General features: G+C 40.7%; 1 protein-coding gene across 2 annotated transcripts in view; it reads left to right on the plus strand.

Annotated features, from left to right (window-relative positions):
* Positions 1-8,776, plus strand: part of LOC149999331 (uncharacterized) — a 72,430-nt gene extending 63,654 nt beyond the window's left edge. The window contains exons 19-20 of one of the 2 annotated variants that reach the window (XM_090288976.1): positions 6,743-6,833; positions 7,930-8,776. In XM_090288976.1, the coding sequence (XP_090145102.1) occupies positions 6,743-6,833; positions 7,930-8,007 (169 nt within the window). In that variant the 3' untranslated portion in view covers positions 8,008-8,776. Of the gene's footprint in view, positions 1-6,742; positions 6,834-7,929 lie in introns of those variants that run through there. The other variant, XM_090288977.1, reaches the window with a different exon arrangement.
* The last annotated feature ends 2,660 nt before the right edge of the window (positions 8,777-11,436 follow it).

Consider the following 11,436-nt stretch of genomic DNA (forward strand, 5'->3'; position numbering starts at 1 on the left):
GGTTCTAGAGCTAACGGGTAGAGTGCTAGCTTCTTGATCGCTGAATTTTAACTAAAGTGGTGTGTTCTTGGAGCCAACAGTTCAGGGAGTAGTTTGGCAATCTCTGAATCACAGCTAAAGGGGTAAGTTCCTGCAACTACCTGTTCTGGTGGGGGCTTCTGAAAGCCTCACCTTCTTGAATGTTTTCGTAGCAGTGCCACCTACTGGTGGGTCAATTGTATGGTGCAGCAATTTTCAACCTTTTTCACCTTAACGGCACCCGTAAACTAATTACTGAAATTCTGCAGCACAGCAAAATTTTGCCGATCTGACAAAAATAGGTTTAATTTTGATTCATTCACACTGGATGACTATTGTGTTGGCTGTTGTCATTTTTTTTTTATTTGACAATCTAAGGAAGAAGAGGTCAGTGCCCCTGACTAAATAGCGACGCATTGCATATTTTAAAAATTCTTGCAGCGCACCAGCTGAAAATCGCTGAAAGTCATTTTTGAACGCTCACGTAGATACCACCCTTTAGGCTCTTACAACAATTTTTATATGTACCTAAGTCGCTCAGTTATAGACTTTTCTGCTTAACATAGCTAGGGTTCTATTATCTGCAACTGAATACTGGTTGATAGCCCTGGCTGGTTTGGCTCAGTGGATTGAGCGTTGGCCTGCGAGCTAAGTGTCGCTGGTTCGATCTTCCAGTCAGGGCACATCAGAGAAGGAAAACTCTGACTCCAAAAAACCTCCGCTGCCTTGCGGCATACCTCTTCAGGGGAAAGGCTAAGGGAGTAAACCCCGACAGAAAATCCAGAGCCGGAGTCCCTAAGGCGGTTTGACGTTGTAGTCAACACCGGCAACTCCTGCAGCGCACCTGAAGCCAAGCTGTATTGACTCCGTCTTTCCCTTGGACCCTTCAGCTGCGAAGAGAGGGGGGGTCTGCTGCATGGGCAACAGCAGACCCTCCATATCACCCTGCCCAGGCTCTGTAGCTTCAGCTTCACTGGAGAGGACACTCCAGCGTCATCGCAAGATGTCGATTCAACACGGGAGGAGACAGATACCGTATCACTCCCGAGTCGGACTGCACAGCCATTCTCGGCGGTGCAGATAGACTCTTAAGAAGCTACACCACCGTCTCTCGAGACGGACGGCTGCCGACGAATACTGGTTGATACAGTCAGCTTATATCATCCTTTCTCAACGCTAGATTTTCTAGCCCAGAAGCTCCCCAGAACTAGCTTAACAAATATCAGAGGAGTCTGGTAAAAACCATGTCCAGGGCCCAATATTTAGGATTCAAGTTAAATAAGTCTTGAGTGGTACTTGAGAATCTACATTTTTAGTCAGAGGTCTTCAGAGATTTCCCTGAGGTTCCAATATCTTCTGTAGCTTTTCTCTTTTGATATTTAAATCAGTGCCTTTGACCATCCTCCAGCCATGCTCACTGCTAGCCTCGGGGGTACTCTCAGATTCTTTGATGATTTCCACATTTGCATCATAGGTGCCCTTTGCACTACTTTACCCGCCACTGGTGAAAGGATTCATTATGCTAGTAACCCATCAAAGATGCTGAACTCAGGGTTTCTTTCCTTCAGTTTTAACAACCCTCTTAACTTTCCTTCTGCAATTCATGAACAAGGACAGGGCATGCTCTCATTGTTATTCAGAAATAGTTCGTGCCCAGGATTTTGACTTTAAAACTCTCTGTGTATAACTTCTCATCCTTTTACTTCTTCTACTACCTAACTCATAGGGCTGATCATTCTGGGTGGGGTAAAAGTAGGTTTGCAGTTGTTTGTATTGAAAAATAATACAATAATTAATAAATAAATAATGCAAGAATAAACTGTGTTTCATGTAAACTTACTTTTGCCCCCATTTAGGATGCTATTACTTTTCAATTTGTTTCAGTGAAAATTCAGCATTTGCATAAAATAATAAAATAGATTTTCTAAGGATGTCATAGTTCCTTAAATATTCAGCATTGAATGAAGTTTCATCTTGAGTAAGTAGGGCCCAGTTATAGATGTGCGCCCACCTAAATCCACCCATACTTAAGCAGATGTATATATTGATCTCTAAGGGTGTTGATAGAATCCTATCAACCAGTTCATTCCCACCCTTTCATTTAAGCTCCTTTTGTTATTTGTAGGATGTGCTGGGATTAGTCATTTGCTGTAGGGACTGAAAAACCAATGACACTGTCCCATTCCAACTTTGTACTCATTGAGAACTTGCCCTAATCATTTGAACTAACTAGCATCAACAGCATGGGGTGTTGAATTTAAACATCACTTCAGAGTGATTTGAAAATACTCGGGTCATTGTCAGTGTTTGGATAATCATGGAATCCATATGTGAGAACCAAACCCTAGGGAACATGTAGATCTAGAAGTTCAATTTTTTAATTTTATTAACCAGAGAAACATGTGGATACCACGCGGCTTACCTTCTGATCAGCAACACTACCACCCACCCACCTCCCTCACTGCGCACGCACACACACACACAAACACACATACAGAGCTGAAGTTGTCTTGAAAACCAAGAGCATGGTTTGGCATTCTTCCTGATAAACTCACCATAATCCAATCTTAGTACTGGCAACAGTTCTAGGGAATACCTCATAAAGCATCTTTTTGAATATTTTTGAATGATTTAATGCTCAGATCAATTCCTAAAGGACTTGGGATTTTTCTTTGTAGAGCATCATTTTCTAAGTGTGCTCAAACAAGATGAAATCATGAAAGCTATAATACATTTAAATTTAAGATTTTTATTTTCTGGATAAGTAAAATTGGAGAAAAATCACATTCTTTACTTGGGGCCAGCTGGTAACTGCACTAAGAAAGTAAGTGTAAACATGTTTCTGGTTGCTTTGAGCACAGCCATATGGTGCCAGTCATTACCGACACTGGCCAAGGAGACAGTAGAATTTCACTAGTGTACTCTGAGAAGGAAAACTCTGACTCCAAAAAACCTCCACTGCCTTGCGGCATACCTCTTCAGGGGAAAGGCTAAGGGAGAAAACCCCGACAGAAAATCCGGAGCCGGAGTCCCTAAGGCGGTTTGACATTGTAGTCAACACCGGCAACTCCTGCGGCGCACCTGAAGCCAAGCTGTATTGACTCCGTCTTTCCCTTGGACCCTTCAGCTGCGAAGAGATGGGGGGTCTGCTGCATGGGCAACAGCAGACCCTTCATATCACCCTGCCCAGGCTCTGTAGCTTCAGCTTCACTGGAGAGGACACTCCAGCATCATCAACACGGGAGGAGAAAGATACCGTGTCACTCCCGAGTTGGACTGCACGGCCATTCTCGGCGGTGCAGATGGACTCTTGAGAAGCTACACCATCGTCTCTCGAGACGGATGGCTGCCGACGACGACGACTCTGAGATTTATTCTAATCATCTGTTGTTTCCAGTGCTAGATTCTATGTAAATACTTTTCTTCCTTGTGTTTTCATTTCATACTTTCCAGACTATAATCAATTGATTTGTTCTATTTTTCTATATAGTTCACCAATACTATCTTAGCCAAAACTAACAGGAAATTTTGCTGAAGTCTGATCTCTAACGAATACTGAAACCAAGCTCAGCACAGTAAGGGAAGTAATTAAGAAGGCACCCCATTTGTTTAGGAATGCTAAGTCAGCCAACACGGAGGATTTTTCTATTTTTATGAGCTTTTGTCAAATTTAAAGTATGTTACATTTTACGACAAGAATTGTTAGCAGCAATGCTACTCTATAAATACTTATTTTAAAAATTATTCTTAGTGTAACTTCAAGGTGACTTTTTGAAATGGCCTAGATGTGCCAATAAAAGTACCTATTCAATTTGAAAAATAAAAAGGGAGTAAATACCACAGACATTTTCTAGTTAATTTATATACATATACTTTATTATGGGTGTGTGTGCACACCGCCATGTAACATACCAGTTGCGTTATAACCATTAATTGTGGAAGATTATAGAAGTTACCCAGTTTATTGCCTTTCTTTAGGAAGGGCTGCGCCTGTGTTACCCCTGGGATGTGCGTAGCTAATGTGGTTTCTTGCTTCTTGCTCTTTCGCTTTGCTTTTCCTCACTGCAATCACGGCCATACAGAGCCCTTGAGCAGTGCTCCTCATTTGCCAAACACTGTAGCACTTTGCACGTGCTCCCTCATCTCACCCTTGCAGCAACAGCCTTACACGTCACCTCCAAACTCCTCTTCTTTCCCTTCTCATTGAACTTAATTCTGCCTTTAGATGTGATCTCCTCTCTTTCTATTCACATGTTCATACTTCTTATTCTTTTGTTTTTTTTCTGACCTATTTCCCTACTTCTGTCACCGTTTTTACTTTTCCTGTCACTTTTTTCTCCTCTTTATGTCATTTTTTTTTCAGTAATTTCACCTTTCTTAAAATCAGCTGGCAGTCTTTGCTGGGCAGTAAGAATTCAGGGTGAGTGGTCAGCACTCCCAGGCCTGAGCTGCTCATTTTTGGTGGTGCTGGTGTTGGTTGGTGGGTTGGGGGTGGGGGGGACTATCAGCCAGAAAGTCTAATGGACTTGGACTTGGCAAGCAACGCTTGCAAGGAATGGCATGCAGTACCAGTTTGGGTCCAGAAGTAGTCAGCCCATCAGAGTGCTATTCAGATTAGCAATCTTGAGAAGGATGAAGACTGACCTTTTCTGATGAGTATGTGGAGTACACCTTTCCCAACAAAAGCCTTTTAGAGCAGCACTGAAGAAACCTGAGTTTGCATCAGTCACCAGGAGGGTTGCAGAGTCCCACCCACAGGGGTTCCTTTGGAGCCAGATGAGGATTATAAATTTGCAATTCTGACCAGCTCTTAACTCTGTAGATGCTGCCTGCCCACAGACCACTGTTTAGCTAACACTACTTTGCAACTCTTCCCGTTTTTCTAATCTTTAACTTAAATAATTCTGGATGTGATGCCCGAAGGAAGAGTCCCAGTGGAGACTCTTGTGCCCCTTAGCCAAGAGGGTCCTTGGTTTGACCAAAGGAAGAGCAGGAAAGGCTGCTGCACAGACAGAGTGGTGGACTCTCCTCAGGAGTGAAGAGAGACCCCAACCATCTCTGGAGCTTGAGTTTATTATTCCTGTTTATAGTTTTCAAAGAAAATTTCTGACATGGGAAAATAGAGAGTGGCAAAAGGTTGGGATTAACTTTAACCTTCGCAAGGCGTATTTTGTACCCTTGTGTTGTCTGTTTATGGTACAGTAAATGACAAGGAATGGATGGGTGAGTAGCTGTTAATCAGTCTTTGCAGGAATTTTCTTTGTCCAGAGGTACCTCATGATCTGGATGCATTTGTTAATGAAGTGGTTTTGGATTAGGCACTGCCAGGAAGCAGGTGTAATTCTGTCATTGGGGATCTTATTAAATCTTATATAGAAGGAAGGGAGACCAGAGTGAAGCTAGAGCTGTGATTGGTAAAGAAGCCACAGACATTCATACAAGGGTGGGGCAAAAGTAGGTTTACAGTTGTGAGTATGTGAAACAGAGTTTATTCTGGTATTATTACTTTTATCAATTATTATATTATTTTCCATGCAAACTACTATAAACCTGCTTTTGTTCCACCCTGTATTAGCCAGGAAAGAGGGATGTTTGGCCATTTGTGTGATGAAGACAATGTTCATTGCTTTGTCTGTGTTCACACATCATGATGGAGAGGGGGCTTTAACTAATAGTGATGTTCTGGGAAATAGTTCATATTCTGGGAAACAGAATGCCAGCGCCTAGTTGTGCATGTCAGCATATCTCCTAGCAACACCACAGCCGAGTTGGTGGCATTCTCAGGCCCCAGATGCCAGACATTGTCTGCATTTCTCTTTATCGCTAGTAATGGGACAAGTCAGCATCACGTGCCTACTGATATGAAGGGAAAACATCATCACTCTGTGGCATTCCTGCCGTAAATGCAAAACTTGACTCTAATCATGAGGAAACACCAAACATACATGGGTGGAGATGCTATAAATAGCAGGAGTGCATTTCTCAAAAATGTCAGAGCCATGAAAGAAAGCGACTGAGGAATTGTCCTAAAGGAGACAAGCCAAACCTAACAGCTGGCTGCAACGCATGAATTGGACTTTTCTTTTGCTATAACAAGCATTACTGGGACAACTGACAAAATCTAAACAAATCTGTAGATTAGGGGGTGGTAGCAATGCTAAGTTTCTGACTTTGGTAATTGTGCTGATATGTAAGAGAATGTCTTTACTTTTGGGAAACATTTTGAAGAACTTAGGGGTTACAGGCCATCGTATCTGCAACTTACCACAAAATATCTCAGACAGTTCAAGAAGAAAGGTGTGTGTGTGTACACGGAGAAAAAGAGAAAGAAGTACAGATGAAAAGGATAAAGCAAGATTTGGAAAATCTAGGTGAAGAATATATGGGAATTTTTTATACAATTTTTGCAAGTGTTCTGGAAGTTTGTAGCTATGCCAAAATTAAAAGTTAAAACAAAAAATTGCCTTCCTCTTCTCATCTACCAAGGGCTTTTCTTTTTCGAATAAAGATATTCTGGGTGAGTATGGCCTTGGTGTTTCACTCACTACATTGAGTAAAATATTTATTTATATTTATATTTAAATCTGAATTTTCTACCTTAATTTTTTTTATGGCTGTCATAAGACCGACTTGTGGGTTTCTTTGGGAGGTAGATACTTTCTTTAGCAGTTCTTATATTTGGTAAATTTTGTTATAATTCACCTTTCTCTTCTTAATTCTGTAGATATGAATTGCCAGGAATATATGCATTAAACTTCGTTCTGAAAAATTCCCTCGGTGGTGGGGGCACTGCCTCCCTGAGAAGCGACCCACAGGTAAGCATCTAACCCTCGGCCGTTTCTCTCTTGTGTCTGTTTCTCATGTTTGTGGACGTCGGCCTGTATCAACAACATTCTGTGAAACAACATATACACCCATCCTTCAGAGCTCTCAGTTCAGAATGGGGAAGAAAATAGAAGTACAGTCTTTTGGGATAACTTCTTAGTAAAACATCAGTATCTTCATTTTAAGAAGTGTGACTTCAGAGGATCTGAAGATCATATAGCAAGAGAGAACACTTAGTAACTTGACTTTTAAGAAAATAGTTCATATATAACCTAATCTTGAAGCTAAAGAGTATTTGACATTCTATGCATTAAAGAGAGCCATTATTTGAAGTAAAGAAAATTATTATCTTACTGTTCTGGTCCAGAACCAGCTGAAGCCAGATTCTATGGAATTGGATTGAATGTATCTGGGTCATCCTAGAAAGGAACTGAAATCAGTAACTTAAGTCGTTTCACTGTGTCCCTTAGCCTTAAATATTGCCTGTTATTTCATCTGAACCTCATGAAGCCATCCTAAGCTATACAGTAGCTGTGGGATAAAGGAAAATTTTGTAAAGTTGATAAAAACGATTCACATCTTCAGCCATGCATCTTGTCTAAGCCAAGAGCCTCTTGGCATCATTGATGAAATTAAAATACTTATAGTTTTATGGTGGATCACTAGCAGAAAAGAGATACTTCAGTTCCTTTATATGTTCAGTTTACTTTGATGTTTGTCTATTTTGCTCTGTATGTGGTTCTTATTATGCCCTTAAATTATTTTCTATTATTTTCTTGTAAGTAGTACACTCCCATATAAACATCAAGGGTTTCTGTTTTGGGAACTGTATGTCCTTTGTACACTTTAAGCTTTTTAAATTTTGTTCTTCACATAGAATTCATCTACTAGTAATATATTTTACTTGTAACTGTGTTTCCTTAGTATCTGTTTTTGAACTTTATTGTCACTTTATCAAAGAAAGTCTTATTTACCCAAATTATTTATATAGAAATCACTATTTTTAAAAATGTGTGACATTAACATTAATAACTGTAATAGAATTCTTTTCACACTCAGAACTTTTCTGTTTGTTTTGTTCAACAGGGCAAAGCACTTGGACAGATGATACTGGACTTCCAGATAAAAGATGTTCCTGATTTAAAGTCATTAGTAGGTGGCTAAAAGAGCTCTGGCTTTGGGAAACTTATTCTTAGAACAAATGCAAAATTGAATAGAAGGTAAAAGAATATAGAAAATACGCATTAAAGTAAATATCAGCTTGGTGGATTGAATACCAGCATTAAAAGTGTGGTCGCTTGAAGGTAGAAGAAAGTAGTTGAGTTTTAACAAATACGAAACTATAAACACCAGAGATGTATGCGACGCAGAGAGAAGTGGTAGTTATAGCCTACAGGCATCTGATGATGTTCTTTTTTCCTCTCAGGGATATACTTCAAAAACTTGATAAGCTGTGATTTGCTTAATATATATCCATGTTTGGAGTTATTCCTCTCTGATCCCCAAATCCAAGATGGAATAATCTTATTATCTGTTTGAAGAGCATCTTATTCTTTTTTTTAAATGTGTTTTTAAACATCATATTACCTGTTCTAAACAATCTTTCTGCATAAGTGTACAGATTCAGGTTCAAAGAAGGAGTCTATAAGAAAACTTTAACACATTTGTAGTATTCTCACACTGAATTTGGAAAAATAGAAAATATCTGAATGTTTTATCTTCAGTAGGAAAAAGTTTGAAAAGTTAATGATGCAATATCCTAATATTTTGAGCTCAAATTAAATTCAAGGTTTGCTATACTATTTTTACATTTTAGTTCAGGGGACAACATTTAACCACTTTTAATTAACTATCAATATTTTCTGTTCCATGGTAAATAGTATGGTGATTTTGCAGTGATTTGATATAATAAAAATGTGATTAAGAATCTTAATGAATTACTCTCATGAGTCCATTTCTTCTTAGTGCTTGTCATAATATGCTACCTTTATCAGCACCCCACCACACCCCTAATTTAATACTAGAGCTTGACGTCACTAAGTGAGAGCCTATTGTTACCTAACAAAAGAGGAGGAAAAGGATCTAGCTTCCAGGAACATGCATGTAAAACCTAATGTAAATAAGTGCTCTGAATGGGAATGGAATTAAAAACTGTCATTTTCTATCTAGATTTTTACATAAGCAAATGACCAGTATGCGTTCGGGAATTTCTTGAGGCATATATGTGAGCTTCACCAGCTGGTTGGGTTTAGGAGTATTCTTCTTTAGAGTCTACAGCACAGACCAAAGGAAAGGCAATACAATCTTTTTAACTCCAACTTCCCGATGTGTCTAGAGCTACACTTTGTATCTGTTTTCTTCTCTCCTGCCCCAGAGTAGCAAAAGTCCTTACTCATCCTCAGTTCTAACTCCCCACCTGTAGTTTCAATGGCATTGCTTCCCATCTCTTCTGGAACCGACTTGCATCAGATGTCCTATTTTTCTTCGCTCTGTATGTTTCCCCTTCCCTGATTTCCCTCCCTTTATGTACATATAGTCTCATGTGCTCTCCACTTAAAACAAACAAAATGCAAATGAACAACAGAACACTTTTCATTTGAGCCTCTCTCTTTTGCTGCAAAACTTTTTTTGGAAGACTCCTCTCCATTTTGCCAAGCCTTTCCCTTTGCCTGACTCTTACCCCGCTCAAACTCAGCAACCCAGCTGTGTGAAACGACTCCAGCACCGTCCTTACTGCTTAATCCCGTGGTCCCTTCATGTTCGTGCTGGCTCTGCTGCATTTGACACCACTGAACACGCCGTCCTAGTAAGACTCTTCAGCGTCTCACTGCTTCTTAGGCACCTTGGGACAACTCAGCGGGGCCTTCCTTTCTGTGGGGCTCTGTTCTGGCCGCCTTCTCATCCCGTTCTCTGGGCTGTCCTTACGCAGTTTCATCTACGCCCAAGGTCTGAGCTACTACCCAGACATTTCTGACCCCCCAGTTTCTATCTGTTGGCCAGACTCCTCTCCAGAGATCTTGTTTCATCTATTTCTGTACCTACTTACCATCCCCACTTTGAAAAGCCAGAGACTCCTGATACTCAGCATATCCAAACACTGAATTCATTTTCTTCCTCCCATAAACCTATTCTGCCTCCTGCCTTCCTCCTCCTGATGAAGGGTCTCACTGGTTGTCCAGCTGCTCCAGCAGCAGGGAACTGCGGAGTCATCCCTGGGCTGCCTTATCCCCCTTACCCTCCTACTGCCACCGTACATCCCGGTCACCTCCTCTTGCCAGTTTGTCTCCAGAAGTATCTTTCAACCTGTTTCCATGCCCTTCCATCTCATTTTTCCACTGCCTTTGTCTAACTCCTTTTCTCATCTATTCCCTGGACTAAGGGTAAGTGGCCTTCTAATTGGTCCCTACTTCCCGTTTCTCTCCATTCTCCCCCTAATCTGGTCTCCACCTGCCTCAAGAGATTCCTGCTTGAAAGCCTCTCATGGCTCTCTACTGCTTACAGAATTTTTGCTTCCTGCCTTAATTTAATAAGTTAATAACTTATAGTAAGCTATATTCATTTTGGTCATGATTTGTCATAGTATTAAATGTAAATTCTTTGTTTTGCCCAGTGTTCTTATTTTACTGTGGGGGAAAAAAAAAAAAATCCCCCAGCTAATTCCTGTCTGGCTGGAGCTGCAACCTTCAATCTTTCCAAAGACAATAGGCAGGATTGAGGCCCTCATAATAAGGTGCTAGCCAACCAGGAAGCTGGGGAAATCTTCTTCCCAGGAGGTCATTGATTCTTGTTAGCCTACCACTCCAGGTAGCACTGAGTTAGGAGGCTCCCTGAAAAGGAGTCTCTTCTTTTTCCTCTGCTTCCAGAGGGACGTTCACAAAAGCCTTTATTCCTCCTGCCTCCTTAGAGTTAGCTAGTTTTGGCCTCTGTTTGTGCCCCTGGGGCCAGACTTGAGTATATGTAAACAGATTGAAGAAAAAATAAACAGAAGAAAAAGTTAAGATTATGTGCTCAATGATTTACTAATCAAAAACAACAAAATAATCTTAAAGGAGGGTAATAATTTAAAAGCATAACTTTAGAAAAGCAAATTTATTAGGCTTAGGTCTCAGGGGGAAAAAGGTCTAACAGGTAAGAAGTCTGTGACACAGCCTGGGTTCTGCTTTGGACTCTGTGCCTCTGGGCAGGATGTTGAACTGCCCCAGATTCCTGTGTCTAACTAAGGACAGTGTAGGACTACCAGCCACTCAAGTGCTGGGAACTTCCTGGTGAGGGTATACTATTAACCATAACCAGACCTTTCTATTGCAGTAAAATAACTGATGTTAAAAATTGGACCCATTGGCATTTGAGAAGTAGGGAAATGAAATCCAAAAAGGTGCAGGATCCAAGTTTAGGGTTAGATATTAGTTAAGGGTTAGGTATTTCATTGAACTTCCAGGGTTGGGCATCTGGTATATGTATCGTAGGTACTCAGTAAATGAATGGATGATGTGTGTGGACCTGGGGACAGGAAACCTGGGTCTGAGTTGTGCTCCACATGGTGACGGAAACAAAGTTATAAGCCTCAGTTTCTTCCTCTGTAAAATAGAGAGG

This window comes from Furipterus horrens, unplaced genomic scaffold (assembly GCF_987537825.1).
Source record: "Furipterus horrens unplaced genomic scaffold, mFurHor1.1.pri manual_scaffold_10, whole genome shotgun sequence".
Classification (NCBI taxonomy): Eukaryota; Metazoa; Chordata; class Mammalia; order Chiroptera; family Furipteridae; genus Furipterus; species Furipterus horrens.